The sequence below is a fragment of the Nilaparvata lugens genome, chromosome 8 (genome assembly GCF_014356525.2).
Source record: "Nilaparvata lugens isolate BPH chromosome 8, ASM1435652v1, whole genome shotgun sequence".
Classification (NCBI taxonomy): domain Eukaryota; kingdom Metazoa; phylum Arthropoda; class Insecta; order Hemiptera; family Delphacidae; genus Nilaparvata; species Nilaparvata lugens.
This window is the reverse complement of record NC_052511.1, coordinates 33,575,841-33,600,174: the sequence shown is the minus strand read 5'-3', so window position 1 is coordinate 33,600,174 and position 24,334 is coordinate 33,575,841. Positions and strand designations below refer to the sequence as shown.

Below are 24,334 nucleotides of genomic sequence, written 5' to 3'. Positions count from 1 at the left end.
GATTGATGTCAGATCAACCATTCCAATTTTCATGTGATCGAAGATTGTTTTACATGGCCTATGATCATCACAGATTTAAAAGAAAAAAAAAACAAAATAAAGATACGATTAACTATGTAACAAATTTTATAATAATTTTATTCGATTATACTATTTACAAAATGTTATCGACAAACTTTTGACAATATCTTATTAATGCAAAATAAGACAACTTATACAAAAATTGAATCATAACAAAAATACTTCCGATTTATAGGCAGAAACTGACTATGATCAAGAATAAATGAATACTATCATGAAATGATTAGATTATCGAAAGTATAGTAACATTAATATAGGTTTTAGAATATGAGTATAGTATTTGAATAAATTAAATGCACCTCTGAGTGACAAAATGTTTTTCATTGAGCCTTTAACCTGCTTTGGAAGCATCCACACCACAAGTTATTCATAGGGAAGCTTTAAAATTCCATTTCCATTTTTGGTTGTCTTTCCAAGTTGTCTCTCATAGCGTTGAGTTCTGCTTCTTTGACCAATTTGTTGAGTTGAGAGGCACTGTATCCAAGAAGGGCCTTCAAGTCGCACACAAATTTGTAAACGAACCTTTTACCTGGTACCTGCAACAGGATACATTCAACCCATTACAACATCTCATTGAATGAATAGAAACACTTCCATTTACTTAAATATATATTTGCATTTCTCAGTTATTTTATATGATGTTTTAGTTGTGGTATTTCATTTTCATTTATTATTTAATCTTTCCAAATTCTAAATTTGAGAAAGACATTTTTGAACAGAAAATTGTGATGTGGAGTGAAAAGTAAAAAGTGATTTAGCCTTATTCAAACTAATAATATAAATTTGGAAGAGGATTATTAACGGGTTTGCCTGTTTTTTGCTTTTGCTCTACCAATATAATTCTAATAATAGATACCTAATTTTGTACTAATGAATAAATGAATGAATAAGCTACAAAGAATAAGAATAAAAACATGTTATGAGTTTGAACCAGTACAACGCTAAGCACAAATAGCTTTCAATTGTATTGTTTCAAGTGACATGTCTGACATAGCTTGTTCAATCAGTTCTGAAAAAGCCTTTATATCGCTGCAGGTTTATTTGAAGTTTATGCAGTTTATTTCTGTTGGAAAATTATATTAGATTTGCTAATATAATAAAATGTACACAGTCTCATGTGCTGTTACATGCATAAAAGTTAATAAATACTTCATTATTTCAAAGTTCTACAAACATTCTCCTTTGGAGCCCATGGAAATTACAAAGGCCAATTAGATAACCAATAAAGATAATTAGAGACCAATAAAGATAATTAACCAGTGATTATGAATGTGAGACACCAAACGGAAGGATAAGATACGGTCTGTTTTCAAGAATTAGGAGTTTTCTTCTTAAAGGAAAATTAATAATAAAATGAATAAACTATAAATAAAAAAGATTAATAAACAGTATAAATAGATAAATTTAGTACGATGCTAGTAAATTTGCTAAAAGGGATTGCCGTGAATATAATCTTACCTTAGAAATCATATCACCCTCATAATAGTAGCGTAAAGCCCTACTGAGTTTCTCGTAGTTCATGGTCGGTTTGTTTTTCCTTTCACCCCACAGGTTGGCGACTGTTTCTGGGTCTAGCAGTTTGAATTCTCCATCTTCGCCCAGCCACTGTATTGCTTGCCTGTGCTTTTTGTCAGTGAGCAGATCAAGCAGGAATTGCCACAGTTGTATTTGGCCATTGTTTCCTAGAAGGCACAAAACCATAATTTATACAGAATCAAATTATGAATTGAAGATGACTGATTATTATAGATAAACACTTATTGAATCATAATACTGTATATTAGTTAATCGTTCGTTAGCGTCAGGTGATTCAAGCCTATAAGTTATCATTAGAATAACTAACTGTTTCAACAGCTTATAATTTTATTATTTTCAAGAGTTTCAACGATAATAATTTTGAAATGTATAGATTATTTAAATCTCTAATGATAGTAGTACAAAACACACTACTTTGAATATATATTGTTTGTTATTAAAAACAAAATAAAACATGAAGTACCATTTTATTTAAAACATCTCGAACAACTTGTCGTTTACTTTACAAGTGAAGTGACTCTATTGTTTGTTGTACTTTCATTAGTCACATGAAACAAAAATAGAGAAACTGAAAGATTCCTTTATTCCTTTTATTTTCCGTATTCATACAACACACACATACAATAATTAAGCATATTATTCTTTTATTCACGATCAAACAAAGAATAATCGAATAAAGCAAGATAGATAACAAAGAATAACTAATCATCTTCTACTTACTATAATATAATAACATTTTTCAGTCTGTCTGTTTCCACCTTATTTCAAGTTAGTGAGAAATTGAACGTTCCTAGCCCTCAAGTAGCAATTATGTGAGTATCGTTTGAGGACCATGAAAATAAAACAATCATTTTACAACACTAGGCCCCACATAGTCTTATAGACTCATAATGATGATAATGATTGGTGAAAGAAACTAAAGCATTACGTTATGTGGGTTCTGAACCACCGAGGAGCGATTTCTAAGATCAACGATTATATTTAGCGGAGCTGGTTCAAGTGAATCATCCATCCAACGGCATTAGCAGATGCACGGCTCACAGCGATTAGATGATAATATTGCAATAACCGAGCAATCGCTTTTAAATATTGCTTCAAAATTTCTTAATATGAAATTATTAATACAGTGGATTTATATTGTTGACCTACCAGCTTTATTTGAAGCCGGCATTTCCTGTACGAACAATACTTTGGTATGCTTTGATTTTGTAACGCGGATACATCCTTTCTGTTTGATGCCAAGCGTACGAGGGATTCTCTTTGGAGGAGACTTCTCTTCCTTTTCTGAATCACCTGAATTACTACTCTTTTTCTCTATCACAGCTGAAAAAGAAATAAAGCATGCTTAATACTTCAATTTCACAACATTTTTAGAACGTATAATTAATTTGTATTAGTACTACTTGCAAAAATAAACCTATAGTGAGATTTATGTTATAAAGTCAGCACCTGATTTACATTGGTTTGCTATCCTTGTCTGTCATTAAGCATATAGCTTTATCCTTTTCCAACTCCACACCGTTGCCAAATTCCTGGCTTCTGTATTATTATGTAGACATTTTAATGACAACCATAATAATAATATGTAACCTCAATTATTATGAAAATGTATTAAATCATGAAAAATTTAATAATTTTCTTGACGAATAAGATGTATTTGGGATTAATTTATCATTATGAACAAGAATCAACAATTAATATCATATCAGGTTTACCGGGATACTTGAATCACAGCTATCTACTATAAAAGGCGGTGAAAAGGAAGGTAACAACACTTGCATCCTATCATTTCCACTGACATTATAACTCGAATCTCACTCGTTATAAATAATCGTTAGTAATTATTGGTACTCTAAAATCATTTTCTTCCACATCAACGACCTTACTTTGACCATGATAAAATAGAGAGAACGGCTGAGATAGGCACCAAGATAGAGTGAACCTGAACACTATTTAATAATAAATAAAAAGTGATTAAATTGTGATTCTAAAAGAGTGAAATGGTAGGGCATACATTATAAATTCAAATAGATCCGTATAACCTACGGTATCAAATGGGTAAAAACGATTTGGTTTTGATACTAAATACTTTTGAATAGTAATTTAGATTCAAAACTCTAAGAGCAAAATGTTTGCATTATCAATTCAAAGAGCTCCGGGAATGAGCAAGTGTATAAGCTGTTATTATATTATGATTTATGATACATAAAATATACTGTAGTATTTCAATATGGAGGATGACGAAGAATGAGAAGGAAAGACAGGAATGAGAGAGACTGAGGGAGCGAGTGTGTGAAGGAGAGGGGGGTTGGTGGAAACGGACAGGGTGATGTGGAAGAGGAGATTACTCGACGAAAATATGGAACCCATTCGAATGAGACAAAGACTATGGAAATATGATAAACTTTATCTGATTATTTTTCTCAAGGACTTTCCTTTGAGTGTTCAATATCTAACATTAAAATGTGTTTTGATTCGAACACTAACGCAGTAATTCTGTGAGATCTGTGGAGTCTGGGGACGGGACAATCTCTGGTAACGCCACGCTTGTTCCATTGCACTCTTCTTCGTCATTCTGTTTCTGAATTACAGCTGAAAATAAAAGGTTATGGATCCTCGATTACTACATTCTAAAAGGTAAAAACAAAAAAGTTGCTTCAAGCAGAAATTAACAAAAATAGAAACAAAACTCTCTAAATGCTTGTTACAAGCAAAAATTAGTAGAATATTGGAATTTTGAGTTACTCAGTAATTAAAAACTGAAGATTAGTATAAAAATATTGGGCGTTACACATGATCAAAAGATTTTCTTTGAAATTACAAATGGCGTAACCGTATAACAAATTACAGTACAAAGTATCATTGAATGAAATAAGAAATGAGAAATAAAATACTTTTACTAAAATGATCCAACTTTGTTCAAAACTATAAGTTGTTAGTAAGTTGCTGTTTTATGTTTGTCATAACAATAATTGTTAATTTAGTTAAGTTTAAAAATTTAGACAACAAATAGAATATTATAAATTCAACTTGATTAATAATACTTGAGATTCTATAAGGTTTGTCTGAAAAATGAATAGGATTAATTTTGCAGCTCATAACACACACATAAAACTAAAACGGTTAATAGACTGGGAACGTAATGATGACATATTACTGACAGCTACAACTTTCCATTACGTCAATCTCAAACAATTTCAATTTCAGTGACAATTTAATCATCTATATTTCGATTTTCTAAAACATATTTTTAGAATTCATTGTATGATAAATATGAGCACATTTAAGAGAAATGAATAACATTTTTAATAAGTTGAGTAGGTTAAGACATAAAATGAGGATAGATAAATATTATTGCCTATGTCTTCTCCATGATTGAAGTGAGATTTACTTCAAACTGTCAGAATCCTTTATAAATAACACCAATGTGTCACATTCAACCAATGCTGAGAGTTTGAAGAGAATTTTACTGTAGTTAATTTCAAGAGAGTAGGATAATAAGCTGAGTCGACTTCCCTTACAATATATCGTTAATGCGTCAACCAATCAACCAATAATATTACATTAATTTATTATTATTATTTCAATACTAGGAATCTGATTCATGAATTTCATTATATATATTCAATTGTTATAGAAATAACTTTTTCACATGAACACCACTAGTTTCAGCACTCACGCCATTATAAAAAGTCCTAGTGTGAAACTAGTACTGTTTATGTTAGAAAGACACTTGAAAATAGCTTGAGTGCTGGAACTATAGTCCGAGAGATATTACTTTTAACATGAAGGAAGAAAAGAAACCGATTTCTCCTTCCACAGTTTGTTGCATGGACAGAGTAGTGGAGAGGAGTAAGCATGCTGCGCACAATTGGATGCTGACACAAAAGTAGGGAGAAGGCTGTTAGGTAGTGGGGCCCCCTGTGGGTTGGGGGAGCTTTGAGTCGATCATCGTACTCAAGAATGTGTTGAAAACCAGAATTCACTCACAGTATCCATGCTTGTCGTAGGAGGCGACTAGAATGGACCTCAAGGCAACTCCAGAAGAAACCCACGGGATATGCCCCATCAGGGCAGTTTCGGAGGGGCAAAAAGAAAAACCCAAGAGACCGGAGATGGGTGAAACTCCAGGCACAAATGTGGGTCAAGAGGTTGAGTCGAGGGTGGCCGGGCGCCCTAGAGGCAATGTGGCGTCCCCTATCTCAGCGGAAGGACCTACAAAAAGGCCATGAGTGGAACTCACGTAGGTCACGAGTTTGTGGGTGGATAAGCCAAAACTCACCACTGCTCAAAGAAGGGCGCCCATTCAGGCAAAACTTCTTGGGAGTGGTGAGGCTTTTGACCCTGCAGAGTTTTGGAGGGGCAGAAACAAAAACTCAAGAGACCAGAGATGGGTGAAACTCCAGGCACAAATCTGGGTCAAGAGGCTGAGTCGAGGGAGGCCGGGCGCCGGGCGCCCTAGAGGCAGTTTGGCGTCCCCTCTCTCAGCGGAAGGAACTACAAAAAGGCCAGGAGTGGAACTCACGTAGGTCACGAGGACTAATCAGTCTGAAGAGACTGCCAGGCATATCACACTGGATTGCAACAAGCAACCGGGTGATGTTGGTATAGGGAAAAACTCCTGGTTCTTGTAAAGAACACAGGTATTGGTTTGCCTAACTAACATACTACTTGGGAACACAATAAGCTTCGGTTGACGTGTGGGGTTCTTTGAACCTTTGGATCCTTGAATCTGTCCCTTCAAAACAATAAACAATAGGTAGTGGGAGTAATTAGGGAAGGAAAGAGCATCGGGCCTCTTTGTCTTCAAGAGAGAGCCGTGTAAAAAGTAATATCTCTGGGACTATAGTAGTGTTGAAGTAAAAACGTTTTAAAAGGGTACTAGTTATTTCTATAACAATTCAAGTGGCCCTATTGAAGCACTTTATGAAAAGTATTCTACTTTGTTCTATAACTTGCAGTTTGTGTTTTTTATGGTAAATTGCTGACATGAATATGATATGAATGGTGAAATTTGACTGGTAAATGTGACAATGACAGTGAGATAGGTTACTGACCACAAAACTTGCAGTTGCGCAGCAGTTCGAGATGCGTCCAGAAGTGATCGTGGGGATCGTGGGGCACTTTGTTGCGGAACTCGTCCAACGTGATCTGCACGAGCTCCTCGCCAGTGATGTCCCAGTCCTGCAGCTGGATCCGGGTCAGGTTGAAGAGGCGCACGGCCCACAGCAGCCAGTGGCGCACCTGCGCCTTGCTCCACTCCTTCGGGTCCTGCGGGATGTTCAAGCGCTCCTGCTCCTTCTTGAAGTTGGCGTCGATGATCCAGCGCGCCATGTCCGGTCGACCATCGCTCAGCGACTGCTGGTCGCTGTCTTCCTCTTTCAATGAGTTTTCTGCGAAACAAAAGCCAGTCTATCAGTCAATTCGCTGTGAGCACGTAGGTGGAGGGGATAAGAAAAACATCGGAAGCGCTCGTAGCGGATTTTTTTCTGAATTAATTCGTCAAATAGGCCACAATTTAACAATGATAGGGATGTAGCTGTCAGCCGTAGTAGCTCACGCAGGACAAATATTATCTTTATCTTGGTTTTAAGGCCACCAGTCCAGTGAAAATCGATAAAAATATCGTTTTTCGATTTTAGTACATGTCGATAGCTTACTTTTTCCTCTTTGTAACGATGTATAACAAACAATATGTATTTATCAATGTTTTTTATGAGAAAAAATAAAAACAACATACGCGTCAAATTTTTCAGCACCGGCATTGAATGTAAGTTTTTAGAAACAAATTTTTTCGCAAGCAATTATCTCAAAAACGTATTTTTTAAACTTTATGTACCTTTTTCTCAAAATTTCATAGAGCCATCAATATGATTTAGATGAACATTTTAACCAGAGATTATTGAAATATACTAATTGATTCAAATTTTATGGTCAATTTTGAGTAAAATTATTCACTTTTTATAAGTATTTTCTTTGAAAAATCATACATTTTTTTAAAGTGATATGAACTGGTTATAGTCTTCATAATATAATATAACTATGAAACAGTGTGCCAAAATTCGTGTCTGTAGCTAGAATGGTTTCTGAGAAAAAGGCACATAAGTTAACATTGCAGAAGATTGGGAAGACTGCTGGCCTTAAGTGAATAGAAATTTTTGATATTGTAATAGAAGTTCCTTGTTTGAAAGTAAATTAATCAGATAAATTCAAAATTCCAGTTGATACATTTTTTTATTTAAAATTGTGTGTTAATCAAATCATGAACTCTACATAACCTCTGAACTGTTCATTTTAAATAAAGGTTGAAAGCAGTTTTGGGCGAATGCCTGTACACTTGAAATGTATCTTTGTCTATGAATAAACAAATAAAATTAAAAACGCAAAATAGTTGTTATTAAAAAGTTTAATAAGTTAAAGCTGCGTTTCCACCACAGTTATTAACAAAATTTTAATTTTTAAACACATATGCGTATGTTAAGCCGCGTTTACACCAAAATTATTAACAAAATGTTTGTTTCTCCGTCCTTATAGATTTTATTAGATTGAATATAACTTATCATACACATGATGAGCATAAGTGTTTGTCAAGTTCCATTCAATCTATAAGGACGGAAAATAAGCATTTTATTAATAACTTTGGTGTAAACGCTGCTTAACTAACAGCGAGACCTTTCTTCTATCAATTCCTTATTCCCGAAAATAAATTAGTTTGATGAAGAAAATAGATTGTAGCTTTCAAAATAAAAATTGAAGATTGTTTGCTTAACCGTTATGTAGATTCACATAAAACTGTCAGAATTTCTTATGAATAACGTCAATTCGTCTAATTCAAATAATGCTGACAGATTGGATACCGGTGATTTGTTTACAATAAAAGCAGATGACGATACGTCAATTTATCACACCTGTATTGGAATTTTTATAATTCACTAGCTTACCCGGCGAACTTCGTACCGCCAAAAAGTCAATGTATCTCATGTCACACTTGACTTTATTTGGTGAATCATGAAATTTATCTGAAAATCAATATTTTCATTTACATGTCAATACGGAATTCCTATGTGCTTAGTCTTGCAGCATTTATTATTCCGAAAACAAATTCTTCTCAGTCAATTGGTAGTCATATCTATCAGTAGTGTTGAATTAAAAAAAATAGATGGGTTAAATCAGTGTTTCAAGGATGAATTTAATGTTTTCATAGTTGTTGATTGTAAATAGATGGTCCAGGAAATATGCGATGAATCACACAGAATTCCATATTCTTTCCATCTTCCATTTTAGGATGAATATGGGTCTAAGCCAAGCTAAATTAAAAAAAGTAAATTCTACTGTCATTCTTCAGTAATATTAATGAATGCAATATGAGCAACTCTCTTTCATGAGGTGAATATTTTTTTCAAAATTTTCCAGTTTCTCAATGATAGGGGAGTGATAATAATTATTTGTATAGGTCTTCTAAGGAACCATTATCTACAGCTGGTACCAATCAACTACACTTCAACTCCAAACTACCGTTTTAATACCAGTACACAAGGTTGAGTTCAATTCCATCGGGTTTTTTTTAAGTTCAGTAAAAAACCTGATCACAGATTAGTGATCTCAGATGAACCACAGAATGAAAAGACGGCTAGTATCTTGACGCCATAATCCGCCATCTTGAAAGAAAGTGTATCATTGTAAAACAGCAGTAGTTATAATTTCTAACAAGATGATGCAGTCATGTGTTGTGGTCTTGGTGCACTCAAATTTTGGTTAGATTGATACCTTCCATTTTGTGTGTATTCTGTGGCTGAACGGTTGCTCATGAGTCATGACTGACAGATGTTTCCCCTGTTGATCATAATATTTTGTAAACAATACTAGAACTTAATATATTTCATTGTAATCAATTAAGATGGAAAACCATCAGGGGATTGGAGTAGTTTTAAATGCTTTGTAAAATATTTTAAATGTTATTGAATTTATGTAATCATGCATTTCTCTGCTCCCAAATACATTATAATTGAGTCCATTATTTGTAAACAACCTCGTATTCAGCTATGTCTGTTTACGTTCAGCTACTCTATTTACGTTCTTTTCCATCGGTGGAAAAGTACGATTAACTGATCAGTGAACGAACCGGATATGACGTATTTTTTTTCTTATCAGTTAGACCAAAGACCTTGAAGAGGTATAAACGCACAATACTCTTATGCCTTCCCAATGCTAGCTCTTACTTGAAATTAAAGGTTCCATTGAGGTATTTTAGCGCGAGATATGATATAATAAATATTTTTTTGTAATATTATAGATCACAAAAATCTTCAAGATCTTTAGTATGTAATAATCTTCCAGGCTGTCCCCTTAATGGCTGATTTCAATTCCAAATAATCTAGCGCAGTCTATGCATCGTTCAACGACAAAACAGTACTTCGTTCAGAGCCACGTTCACTCACCGATCTCATCGTTCACTCACCGATCAGTGGCTTTGAACTCAACCATTATATAGATGACATTTTTTCAACTCTTATCACAGCTGTAATCGAAATATTATGAAATCCAACAGTCAAATGGATTGATTAACGTCAATCAATCAAGTTATTAAAATGCTTTTTAAAGCTGGGTTTACACCAAAGTTATTGACAAAATGTTAATAAATTAATCCTTATTGATTCTATTAGATTGAACGGAACTTGTATGATAAGATATGTTCAACCTAATAGAATCTATAAGGATTAAGTTAATAACATTATTAGTTATTAACTTTGGTGTAAACGCAGCTTAATTTTATTTAAGATACTGATGTTGATTCTTTAACCACTGAATACAAGAATAATTCACAATAAATCTATACTAAATTATAAATGGGCTTTTATGGTACTTTGCCCCTATAGTTAACGTGTTAAATTGTGGTTTAATTGATGAATTAAATTCCCATGATTATCCGATGATATTGTATTTATATTGTGAAGGGTGGAGTTTTACCTGGTGAGATTTCCACATACTCCTCAGCCGGCTTCAGCACATCAAGTATATTTATCTTATATTTTCCATCCTCAATTTTCACCTGGTAATTAATTTGAACCATGCCTTCTCCATGAACGCACTGGTCTACTATATTCTTGTCAGGATCCAACTGAAATAAACATTAATCAATAGACTTTTCAAATTACAAAAAAAAAAAACATTTTAAATTGAAAATTTAATTATTTTCCTTTGAAACAATTTATCCAATCTAATAAAAAGTGTATAATACTACACATGTTATCCATATATCAATATAATAGACATACAATATTCATTGATTGCACTGATTCAATAGAATTGTTTTCCAATTTCCAAAAAGAATATGAAAAAACATTTTATGTCATAAACAAAAGTATTCAAACCTGTGCTGAATGAAAGAACTAATCATTAATGTATATATTTTGAGACAATTCTTTTTATTAACGTTCTCAAATTTGAAGAAGTTGCATTTATAATCAAGATCGCCAATATTATATCAATTGGAGAATTTTTTACTTTGTCTGAAAATAAGAAAATCAGTCTGAGTAAAAAAAAAGGAAATAAAAAGATTGACTCACACGTGTATTGCCCTGCAACCAGTAGGAGCAATCAGTCAGTTCAACATGGAGGCGCCCCTCCAGGGCACTTTTCAATGAAGAGACCGGGTCTTGTATGTCCATAAACTGAGTCAAGATGTCACTATTATCAACATCACTACGGAAGAAAAACAATATTGTTAACACATAATTTTCACAAATCTTTGTGAAAAGGAGTGAACTTTTCTAGTAAGTGTGTTGCACTAACTGTAATTTAAAAACGAACGCGAGAAAATCATTTTTCAACTACTAATAGTTACTATTATTATTTAATCTTGAATAATCTAATTATTTGTGTGTATTTTCTATTCTACAAAAATATTGTATATTCTATTGTATAAAAATTATCTTTACTGGACTAATAGTAAGTTCTCTGAACAGTAGAACTCGCGCAGTTCTCTTAAAACGCCAGTTCTATAAGCCAGACCAATTAGCCCATTGGAAAACATTAGGTCGATTGAATAAAAGCTAGTAATTGCTAATTAATGTAAGTAATTTTCAAGACTGTTGAATAAAGTTGGATAGCACTATAGTTTGTGTAAAATAAGTTGAGACTTGGCCCTCCATCCCAAGAAATTACAGGGTGGCCAAATCGTGTAAAATTGAAACTTTCTCAAATTTCCAAATCAACGTCAGAATTGGATGTAGAATATCATCCCCGATAGTAGTGCTAGAAAAGTTTCAGGGTTGAAGGATCAAAAGGAAATATTTAACTTTTATGATAAAATTGGAAACATGGCGAAAATTTGTTTTTCTTTTGAATATCACTTCTCTCAGAATCATGGGGCGTCGTAATGCGTAATAATTTTATATCAAATTAACGGGGAGAATGTCTCCTTTCTATTGGTTTTTGGATCATTTTTATCCAGTAGTTCTGTGAACGACTTTGCGCTGTTATAAACAACAGCCTCCTCTAATACTGTCCATCAGAGTAAATTCTGTCCTGTCTTGTCGTCGAGATATCTGTGTGAAAACGGCCAAAGGCTGATTGGGTTGGCGTATCGACAATGGTAGTTGTCTACAACCTGTTGTAAACAACTATCACCAAAAGCTAATTTCCTACAAGACATATTGTCAAATGGTCAGCCAGTTGAAAGCAGATAAAGGTAAAGAGAAAATACTATCATAAATACTTCATAGAGAAACAATAGCACTTCGCTATTGTAAGTGCTATTGTATATCTATGGTTACTTTGAGTTATTAATTACATGCACTTGACAACCGATAATTCATGAATAATTCTATAGTCTGATGTTTACAGTAATATTGGACCATAGAGTAAATTCCTTTTCCTTTTATATTATCCTTCGTATGCAAAATTTAAAAAAACTTATATACGTCAACGCACAATTCAAAAAGAAACATACTATTCAAATTTCATGAAAATCTATTGCCGCGTTTCGCCTTGAATACGGAACAAACATACATACAAGCATAAAAACATAAAGAGAAAAGCAAAACCGTCTACTTGAATCTTGGACTTCGCTCGGTCAATTAACTTTAGTAGAATAGAAAAGCAAATGTTTTTCTTGATGCATATAATACAAATTACTCTTGGAAATCGATGTTCTTTTGTCAAGATTCAAGCTTTGGGTTACCTTTGAATAATTTTAAAATCTTCATCCAGGATTACTAAGAAATAATTCACATTTATAAAATAATCTTCATCCAGGATTTCTAAGAAATTATTTGAATTTATAAAATCTTCATCCAAAATATTATTCGAATTCGGAAAGCTGCCGTATACTCCGCTACAACAAAATAAGTTATACAAACGGATATCAATATTCAATAATAGAGAATTAATTGAACGAGCGTTAGCAGAGTTCTCACTTTTGACTTAATAAAGCCTAAAGTGGTTTTCTGTCTGTATGGCCGACAAAAACTTTAGAGAGAATTGATCAATCAGCTTCAAATTTTGAAACGAATTCTTCGAACCTTTTTACAGGTCAAGTTCGTTGGACAACAAAATTGACTCACTCCTTCGTCTTTTTTCAGGATATAAAAATAAAATTAAAAGTGCATAGGAAAAGAAATTGTTTTGATTTATCATTTAACATTCAACGACAATAATTATTCGCATGCTATTTCTGTAATTTTTCCATTCATTAAAAGAAGCTGATGCTATTATTTGGCAGTTGTCACACTGACTGTCAGACAGACAGACTTTATGCGCCGACACATGATTTCAGCTGAATTATAAGTTCTATATTAACTCGCTTCAGTTAACGTCAGTCTGTGTCTGACATTCACGGAATTAAAACTACTTGTGATAGCAGTTGCTATGACACATTTTTCTGTTCAAAGTGTTTAAATGTGAGTAGAAGCTACTATTAGTGTTCACTAACACTTGATGTGTGTTAGTTTAGGATGTGTGCATTCAATGTTTAGGAACCGTACTCATGCATTTCATTTTTGTATAATTTATTAGTCCAGTCAAATGGTCGTTTTTCAGGAAACAGCCCCGAAAGAATTTTTTTCGATGGCTCTATATGTATTTTGAGGCGCTGAATTCAAATCTGAGATGTGCTGACACGCCAGAGGGCGGCTTCACCCCCAAAACCCTCAAAATTTCGGACTTTTATCCATTTTATCTCGTAAACCTTGAGTTTCTCAAGAAAAATCATTCTCGACAAAATTAAAGAGAATAAAATTTCCAATAAATTGAGTGGTCACGCAGGATTCTACCATTCTAGGTTCCGGAGCTACGAATTTTCAAAAAGGGGTATTTTTTAATGGGTTTTCAAAATTATGCAAACCTACCACTTCTACCCTATACAACTTGGATATTTTTCTAGTATAGATAAAAAACCACACATCACGTGAAAGAACAATTCATTATGAACAGGATTCCTTAGGAATTTTTGAATTTAGTAGTGGGGGGAGGGGAATACACCCAAAAATAAAAAATTATTTCCTACAGCCAAAATACAAATTTTTCATTAGAATACCTTTGCAAGGCCTTCCTAACAAAAAATACATATTTCGACTGAAATCATCTCACGAGGGTTATTTTCTATGAGAATCACCCGTTACAAAACATTTAATTTCAGTATTTCCTAGTGGGGGGGGGGTACGTCATAAGGATACGTCAAGGATCAAAACTTTAAACACTTAGGCCTATAACTTTTGACAGAATGATCAGATCTCCTCGTACTACAGATCATTCTTCTCAGCTCGTCAAGGCGGTTCAAAATCATGTATCAAAACTGAAATTTGATGAAAAAATAAAAAAATCCTCTTTTAGTGTATTTTAGCCCCTATTCAAATACACAGAAAAATGACCAATTTCTATATTCAAAACTGTGTATCTCGGTAACCGGAAATGAAAAAAAACGGAATTGCGAAATTTGAATATGCGAAAAAATTTTGATTCGTTAATCATTTCCACAGTGTCGCATATTCAAAGTCGCGTATCTCATATTGCCTCAAAATACATATTGAATCGACGAGAAAAATTCTTTCGGGGCTGTTTCCTGAAAAACGACCATTTGACTGGACTATATTATAGTTATATTATATATAATATAATATATTTCAAAGGAAAATTAATGGCGAAACCCGCACATCGATATATCAAAACGTCTCAATGATCTCAACATTTGAAGGTAATAATATGATTATTTATATTAATATTATATTAATAATAATATTGAGATCATTGAAACGTTTTGATATATCGATGTGCGGGTTTCGCCATTAATTTTCCTTTGAAATTCTGTATCGGAATCATGTATCACATTACCACCTTCCCATTAGAAAAAATGAAGTTGGATTCAAAATTAAGTTGGATTCGAAATGGGGTTGGATGCATATGACGGATCTAAGATGGCGGACAAAATTTTTGAAGCGACAGAAAGTTTTTTTTTCAATTGGAATAGGATTCCCATGGAACCTACTACAGTAATAACATACTTGTAAAAGAGATATTTAGCTGTTTCCATAATAATTCTCACCTACTCTGTATAATTACAAGTTTCGAATATCACGGTACAACATACAACAGTTCATGATCTAGTTCTTCAACCCAGGGGGTCTCTTGTAGTTATTAGAAGGGCTGGTTTCACTAGTCAATTCAAAATCATCTGTTCCATTAAAATTCAAGGAGTAAAAGTAACTTGTGACTTCACAGAAACGGGCCCCAGATCGTTTCTAACAGAATGATATTAATGATTGAAATCAATAATTAATTTCAAAACTCTAATCAAGTAGGAGATAGGGGAAGCAAAAAGTAATATTCTAACAAACATTTTCAATAGGATTTGTTTTTTTATAAATATGTAGAAAGTAATTAGTAGTAATATGTAAAGTATGATGTAAATTATCTTACAGACTCAAACACGACATCTAAAAGAAGTACCTACTACGGGTATTTAGTTGATGAGGAAATTAATAACTAATAAGATAAGTTCAGCTTACTAACCTGAAATCGGAAATGTGAAAGTCGTTGGTTGAATTGTCATTGTCCAGCTGATCGTACAAATTGCCAGCTCCGTCGTCAGCCATGTCTGGGGGAAGCATCACTAATTGGTCTGCAACAATTCGTCATCAATTAGGCCTACTGTATCACAAATCACAATCATCACGTGAAAAAAACAATTTATCCCTTGAAGATAACACTATTTTTCTATTAAAATCAAATAGAGTAAGTTCAAAGTGTACTGCTTCAGAAAAATTATGTATATTTTAATAAAATCTATTAAATATTAAAGATTCCTCAAATAAATCTTGAAATACTGAAATATTTCAAACCAGTTTTTTTTATACATTTAGGACGGCAGAATGCATTTATGCGCAGATATGAGCTTAACAAGTTTACGGCTTGTGTAATTTGAACCAGTCTGGATTGCTAAAATGGTACATCTTAAAAATATAAAATTGTGCATTGAATGCAAATATAAATTTTGTGATTCGTCAGTTTTCCTCATTTAAACTTGAAACCCCAAGGATATTAAAATGTATCAGTGCTATCTAAAATTGAAATTATCTTCAAATGTCATTAATATTTGATTTGAACATTTATTCAGGGCCGTTTGCACAGTCAAAGCTTAAACTGAATTTAATCAGCTAGTGGCTGAAACTCAAAATCAACCAGAACGAACGAGACTTATGATATGATCCAGTTTAAAATGAAATTTAGTTTGAACTGTCACTGTGCAAACGGCACTTAATGAATTTTCGGATGGTTCATTGACGGCTAAAATAAATATGATGGATGGCATCTTCTTGTAAGAGACCAGAGTATAAACAAATGAATCGACTCACCAACAAGAAGCCATACTAAAAATATCATTCTTTATCCAACAATTTTCTTACAAGTTTTTGTAAGAAGCATATTAAGACTATCATACTAAACCTACATTTATTAAGATTACTATTCTACTACGACAATAAATTAGGATTTGAAATTGCACTACAAAATCGAAATGTCAACAACATACAAAGGGAAGAATGCAAATTCATGAAATTTGAACGAAGTAAAGTAAAAATAAATTTACCTTGAAATGATGAGGTATGGTAAGTCATCAGAATGATTATCCTCCACCATGAGAATTGTTTGCATGCCAAACTGAATTAGTATTTTGAAAATGAATTGTGATTGACAGATGAGAAATGAAAAAGGCCGAAAAATTCTAAGAGAGTACAGTGAGTTTTTAAAGGCTAATTGGATAAAAAATTTGGTATATTTGGGTAGAGAACCGGATACCAGTGTAGAAACAGAATACCTACAATGATATCTTTAGAAGCTGGATAGATACAGACGCAGGTATTACTTCTTATAAATGGTTGGTCATGTTATTTATTATATTCATAACAAGTCTACAAAATAATTCGGTATTTATTGCTTTTATATCATGTTGGCATTGTGACAGAAAATAAGGGAAATTTGGGTCTCAGTAGAACAAATAAATATGTGAATAGAAAAAATAAATAGGATTAATGTGACTAAGGATATTTTATAATTTCAGCAGGCGCTCAGGTTTTCCTTGCTGGATGTGCCAACAGTAATAATTTATTTTGTTCTATTGTAAAAAACTTAATTATTGATTTAATTGTATTGTAAAATTGAAATTGTTGTAAGTTTTATAATGTAGTGTCATTTTGGCAGATAAATTATTATTATTATTATTAAATGATATTATTTTGGACATATATTTTTTCTACAACTGCGCGTAAAAAAGAATTTACATACTCAATTCTCCTCGTAAAACAGCTTATTGCTGAGGAGAATCTACTTTTTCGCTCGCTAACCATCCGCGCATGCGCAGTAGATTTTCTTTACGCTCGGTAATCATTCGCGCATGCGCAGAAGAGTTTCTTTACGCTCGCTGATCAGCTGATGGTAAGCAGCTCGCCAAAAGGTCAGATCTTAACCTAAAAAGTCGGTAATTGTAACTCCGCCGATATAAGTAATTTAACAGGTTTGGGCAGTTGAAGAAAAAATTTTGTATGTAATTCGCGCGTAATGCTTCTTTATCGCTCTTGCAAAATTATTGTTTTGCGTGAGCGATAAAGTCGCGCATCACGTTCTTAATTCATAAATAGCTATTTATTTAGGGAAGCCACTCACATATCCCATTGATGTGTACAGAGGATGATAATAAAAATGGTAGAAGTTGGGTGAAATAAAAATGAATATTCTGTACATTGGGATCCGATAGTTTTGGGACCCAAAATTCAATGATTGGGTTACATATACAGGTTTCAATCTGAATTAGAATGAAGTGATAGTCATACTTTCATTCTAAATAAATTATTCTAGCTCCCAGTAATAAGAACTTGAATGATTACAAACTATGTTATCAAAGAAAAGGTGAAAATAAGCTTTATTTTCAGTAAGCCTGTTAATTACCGTCATCCAACTTAAACTGATGCCCACCACCCGGCATTAAAGTAGCTCCTGTAGCAATATCTGTCAGTTCGATCTTGTCAATATCGATAACTGAATTCCATGTATCGGCTGTGGACAGAACTGTAGTGTGGAGAACATTTTATAAAAATATAATGAGAAAAAAATTCCAACAAAATAAAAATACAGTGAAAAATTAACGAACTAATCAGGAGTTTTCAAGATTGGTGCTCAAATTTTAAACAATATTACAGAATTTGAAAATTGTAACAATTCAAAAAATGTTAAAGATTTCAACAGATATGGTCTACTTGCTCGAATATGCTTGGGCTGACAAGGATTATTCCAAAGTCCAAGAATGTATAAGCACAAAACTAGAAAAGTATATAGCCTATAATTATATAAGATATATAACTTAATAGCTGACAGTTGGTTCATAACCAACCTTTGTTTTTGGAGTTCTAAAACCATCTTCAAATAAGATGTAATTGGGGAGTCGATTTAAGATTGGAATTCTCTCCAATCAAAGAAGAAAACAATTTTAATAAGTTCCAAATAAAAATAACATCAATAAAATAGGTACCGTCTTTAGAGTTATTTATATTTTCATATTTTTATAAATAATAAAAAAGCTGAGAATTTGAACTTATAAAAAAATATCAGTTGAGTAATAATGAGATAACTACTCACCTCTTCGATGAGTCACGGTAGTAAAAGTCTATTCTAAGTTATCTTTTCAGTAATTTATGCTCTAAACGCAAAAAATCATTATAAAAACTGTAAATCAAACTCAAAAGTATAGCATGCAGTCAATAAACTAGTTTTAAAAAGCAAAATGTGGAAACGTCGAAAATTAGTGCAAAAAGATGAGCGGGTAACATAATTTTTAAATTAGATCATTAATTTACAAAATGAGTAAAGGTAAAATTGAAAACTTAACTGAATTTGGAGATTGAAACACAGACTGCTTTTCTTTCTCCACTAAGTGGTTATAAACTGTATAACATATTTTTTAAATCAAAAATATAATAAACATTTCAGATACGCAGAGTGTTGATTGATAACTTCAAATATAAAAATTAAGAGTAACTTACCACTGTCATCGTCCTTAACTACTATCATTCCTTCATCTTGCAATAGATGTCTCACACTATCAATTTGGTCTGGAAGAACGTAGTTTGATGATTCAGTTTCATCTGAACTTATTCCTTGAGAGCCGTTCTCCAAGTATATCCTGTAAAAAGCGAAATTATTGTCTTGATTGTGCCTATGTCAATGGATAATAGAGTTTAATAATCAAAATGACAAGTATACAGTATACGGCTCATATCACATTAGAGCACCAAGTGACTGAGTGTGTCATGGGACGATATTGGTTATTTTATGCTGTTATTACCTATCTGGAAAACCTTTGATGTACTTTTACAGTCTAACACGAGCCTTAAGGGAAGAATATCGGGAAACCGAGCTTCGCTCTGAAGTACAAAAGCATAGAAAATTTTCAAGGAGAGAGGAAACTGTAATAAATTGTATAGTTTATATTTAGAATGATATACTATTTTTGTACAATATTTCTTAATATATTATGTACTGTTCTACACCAATAGCATCTCGTTACTATTTTGGACTTTCTAATTGCAACATATTTTCTAAAAAAAATAAACAAAAAAAAGTTTTTCTTGCCGGATTAATATTTTTGTGAGATCAGCTTATTGATTGCAATAGAACACCTGAGGCATAAATAGACACACACAAACTCGCTCACTCACTTCCATTATCAACAGACGACAAAATTTCTAGCTGTTTTTCCAAGGATGAATTTATTATCCTTTTTATGTCCTTCAGCGAGTTATCCAAGGGTTGAGACCAAGTACAATCGAATCTTTATATCATAAACCTATTTTGTTCAATATTTCGTGAGAAACGTTGGAGCCGTTTCCGAGATCCGGTGACATACAAACATAAAATAAACAGAAATTGCTCGTTTAATAGTATAGGATATTTTTCGCCAACTTTATTGACTACGAGCAGGTGTCACCCACGCTCCGCGCAAGGGTCTGTGAAGAACACAAATAGATTGAATTATAGTTCAACAGTTCCATACTGAAAATTGAAAGTATTATCCTATCAAATTCAATTGACAACAATAGAAAAATTAATTAAGAAAAGACAACAATTATTTACTATTTTGTCAAAATTACGTGGTTAATATTCATAGAAGTTTAAAATTCTCAGCGAAAAAAGGTCTGTGGTTGGACTTAAAAAGAGGCCGAGCAAAATAATCTCAAATCAAAACAATACTAGTCTTGTAAATACTGCATCTGTTAATAGCACTGATGTTAAATTGATGTGTAGTGGAACCAAAGCGAGGAATTGTTTTTTAAATGTACAGTGCCTTTGCACCAAGTTTGGGTCACTAAGCCTCTGGGTTGAACAGATTAACCCTTACTTTTTACAATTTGTGAACATTGGCTGAAGGCTGATGAAACTAATATTATCAAAATATTGATAATCTGACTATAGTTGATTCATACTGTAGAGATACTTTGATTGGTGGTGGTACCGCTATATATGTAGAAAGAAGGTTGGGTTTGGATACTAAATCAATTGACCTGAACATTTTTTGCAGTGGCTTTATACTTGAAGTGTCAGCAGTATCTTACCAGCGTTGCTCAATTATTGTTATGTCAGTGTACAGACCTTCAACTAGTGGCATCAATTGTTTTTTTTTATATGTTGGAGGGAAGTCTTAATTTCCATTGTTGAACATTATATTATGATATGTTGGAGGGAAGTCTCAATTTCCCTTGTTGAACATTATATTATTATGTGCAACATTCTTTTAGAAAAATGCAGTTCAAGTGAAAAATGTTTCAACAAGTTATTAAAGACTTTTTGCTTGTTCATTAGCAATAGAGCACCAACATGAGGTGATGCATGTATTGACACAGTTGTTACCAATTTGAACTCTTGGGATTATAGTGTGGAGGTAGTGGAAAATGTTGTGGCCGATTATCAAACCCTTGTGATGGACATTTTCGGTTTGTGTGAGGAGGTGAAGGATGTCCCTGATTGGTGTGCAAGGTATACTTTTACTCATAGAAAAATTGATGAATGCAACATTCCATTACTTACTTGTCCACTGGAAAGAGTGGATTGGAGTACAATTATTGTGGACAGTTAGCCTCGATTGGCTTTTGGATTGTACAGTTCTTTGGGAAATTTAATTCTCTGTTTGATAGTTTTTTCCCAATGAGATCTTAACGGCCTATTGTGAATATAGAAAGGAAGCATAGGTTGGAAAATAAAGTTCAGAGCTCATGGTACATGACTGAATTGGCCCAACGTTAGTTAGTTGTCTACAAACTTTGGAATTGGCCAATATTAGCCTTAGTGATTCTGGCAAATAGTCTTTGTAAATCTGCCACCAGTGATGAACTGAGGAATAGGTACTACACTTCATACCTCAGACTTAAGAAAATCTATCACCAATTTTTTTGCTGAAATTGCTTATCCAGCTTGAGTCAAGCTACAAACCCCTGTAAGGCAGCCTGGAATATTATAAATAAGTCTAAAAAGAGTTTGCTCTGCCTAAAAATGCAAGTCCAGATGATTTCAACAATTCGTTTGTTCACTTTGTTACCAAATTGTTGGTGCTTCTACAGAAACTACAGCATGTGCGGTGGACAGAGTACCATTACAGAGCTGTGTATTGACAGGTGGAAAAGAGTGACACCTATGGACTTGGTAAAAATTTTAAATGGCTACCTTAAAAGAGCTCGAGTGGCTCGAGGGCTTGTCTACCTTTCTTATGATGGCAGATTTCTTCAATAGCCTCACCAATTAGCAGACTAATCAGCAGCTGCCTGGAACAAGGTCCAGATATTTTCTGATCTATAGAAGATTTCAAGAACGGTGCCAATCTTCATAAAAGGGTGATACTGAAGAGTTGTCAAATTACCGACCTATATCTCTGATTCCGGTTTTTGCAAAGCTTAAGGAATCTTCATTAAGCTTTCGGCTTATTTTGAGAATTCAGATATGCATAGGATCAGTTTGGTTTTAGCCGTGGGAGGTCGACTACGGATGCTGTCCAACGCTTGGTGAGATCCATACTTGAGGCAATGGAGAAGAAACACTCAACTGCCATGACCCTCTGTGACCTCACCAAGGCATCCGATTGCGTATCTCATGACATTTTGCTCAATTCTTGACCCTCTGTTGTTCCTCAGATTGAAGATCCACAATTGGCTGTACTGTGGTCTGCTGAACTATTGGAGGAAGCAAGCACATGGTTTAGAGCAGACAGACTGTGTATGAATGGAGAGAAGACACAAAATTTTCTGTGCACCCTGAGGCATGGTCTGTCTCCTTTTGGTGGGCCTGAGGTCAAGTTCCTTGGATTCATGGTTGACTGATCACTGACATGGGGCCAACACATTGATATGATATTTAACCGACTCTCCAAAGTAACATCTCTGATGCAGAATGTGAGAAGTCATGTTCCAAAGAATTACCTGGTTACTGCATTCTACGGTCTGTTTCATAGCCACATCAATTATAGGATTGCACTTTGGGGTCATGCACGTGGATAGCAGAGAATTCTCCTTCTACAGTAGAAGTGGTTCGCATTATAACATCATTACCATACTTGGAGCATTGTCGCCCGCTGTCAGGAAGCTGGGAATACTTACTGTCTTCAGTCAATATGTGCTGAGCTCCCTTGTGCTTCTGAAAGGCCAACTTCACACACTCCAAGCAAGAGACAAGATCTATAACTACTCAACTAGAAGCCGAGACAACATTGACCTTCCCTACTCTAGATAGCCTAAGCTGCACACTTGCTACCCAATGTGCGCATTGAACATTTTTAATAGACTTCCACTGCAGGTGCGAGATTTGGATGAAGAAGTGTTCAAGGAAGTGCTCTGAGAGAAACTGATTAACCTCCCTTTCTATTTATTGAAAGAAAAGAAGATTGTAAGCTTTGACAGTCTCTTTGATCGGCCAACTTGAGATAAGTGTAAATATTTGAACTTTTGTGTTTTATTAAACGAAAATGTTCATTTAGTACATACACTGGTCACAGACGGAAGAAAAATTGAATTTTCCTTTCAATCAACTATTTAATTAAAATTAATCTACAATATAACGACAACAATTTGCTTGTAAATGTACGGGATAGGAAATACACGTCATCATTATAAATAGCTTATAAAGAGACATGTAATAGACATGCAAAGAAGACGGAGACTGAGACGGAACTAGAGGATAAGCCTTTATTCTCCCATGAGATCCATGGACTAATCAGAATCTGAGGTGACATACCCCTTGTCTTCCCTGAAACAATTTTTCTGGTTCATACCAGCCAACGACGAAGGATTCAAGTATCAAGTAAGTAAGTAGAAGGAAGTATCAAGTAAGTTACCGGTAGGTATAACAAATCATTGAAGTTTATTAATAATAATTTGAGCTAGTACATGAAAATCACTCAGCCTGACAGGTATCCAATAAGATACAATTACTTAGCGATGTTGTTTTTCGGTAAACTGGCAGTCTCTTACAATATACATTACCATAAAAATTTATTGAATTTATACATTCTTATAGACCTATCTTATTCAAGCCTTATGTAGATAAGAAATAAATATTTTTTTTTAATTTCAGAAAGTATCCTTGCAATTTAAGGTTCAACATAATTATACTTGCTGAGCACAGGTAATACCTGTTAATCATACAGTATAATGGGATATTGGGTTGAACAATTCAGATTCCTAACCTAACTAAGTTACCATAAACTCGTTGGCACTACAGCCAAACTAATATCATGGTAGGAAGTTGAAAATGTAGATGAAAAATTTTAATTAAATTTTTCAAGTAAAAATCGATGGTGAAACATTATTACAATATTATTATAATACTCACATATTTGATGAAAATGGTGAACTAAATAATGAAGCACTGGATAAAGCTTATAAATTGGACGTTTAGTTATAAATATACTAACACTAAAAAGTGATCCAAATGAAAAATAAAGAGCCTAATATTTTTGCAATATAGCCTATTGATTAAAAACTGTAAATTTTATTAAAATGACATCAAACAGCACACAACACAAACGATAGCGGCCACGGCCATGCTTTGTTGCTTTCTCCTGTCCTGTACCTGTCACGGCCTTTTCTCCTGTCACGGCCCTCGGAATTCGGTATAGCCTTCTAAATCTAAAATATAGTACTAGACGAAAAAATATGATAAAATGAAAGAAAAAAGTTGATTGTTCATT

General features: G+C 33.6%; 1 protein-coding gene across 10 annotated transcripts; it reads right to left on the bottom strand.

Annotated features, from left to right (window-relative positions):
* Positions 1-113: 113 nt before the first annotated feature.
* LOC111058493 (DNA-binding protein Ets97D) lies at positions 114-24,239 on the bottom strand. Of its 10 annotated transcripts, none has more exons than XM_039434585.1 (12): positions 23,977-24,224; positions 19,146-19,285; positions 18,055-18,174; positions 15,625-15,733; positions 12,800-12,952; positions 11,184-11,319; positions 10,585-10,735; positions 6,675-7,010; positions 4,105-4,209; positions 2,767-2,940; positions 1,540-1,763; positions 114-617 (listed from the first exon to the last, which is right to left on the bottom strand). In XM_039434585.1, coding segments are annotated over exons 1-12 (1,806 nt in total). In that variant the 5' UTR covers positions 23,979-24,224; the 3' UTR covers positions 114-461. The 10 variants fall into 10 exon arrangements, with proteins under 10 accessions (XP_039290519.1, XP_039290520.1, XP_039290521.1 ...); XM_039434586.1 differs by having other exon boundaries at positions 18,055-18,162; XM_039434587.1 differs by lacking the exon at positions 18,055-18,174 and having other exon boundaries at positions 23,977-24,223.
* Positions 24,240-24,334: the final 95 nt, after the last annotated feature.

What these genes read in the sequence shown, in the direction of transcription:
- LOC111058493 (XM_039434585.1), bottom strand. An exon ending in GTATGTGGAAATCTCACCAG is followed by an intron (nt 7,011 to 10,584) that starts GTAAAACTCCAC and finishes TTTGTTTCGCAG; the next exon opens with AAAACTCATTGAAAGAGGAA. An exon ending in GCCGGCTTCAAATAAAGCTG is followed by an intron (nt 1,764 to 2,766) that starts GTAGGTCAACAA and finishes TGTGCCTTCTAG; the next exon opens with GAAACAATGGCCAAATACAA.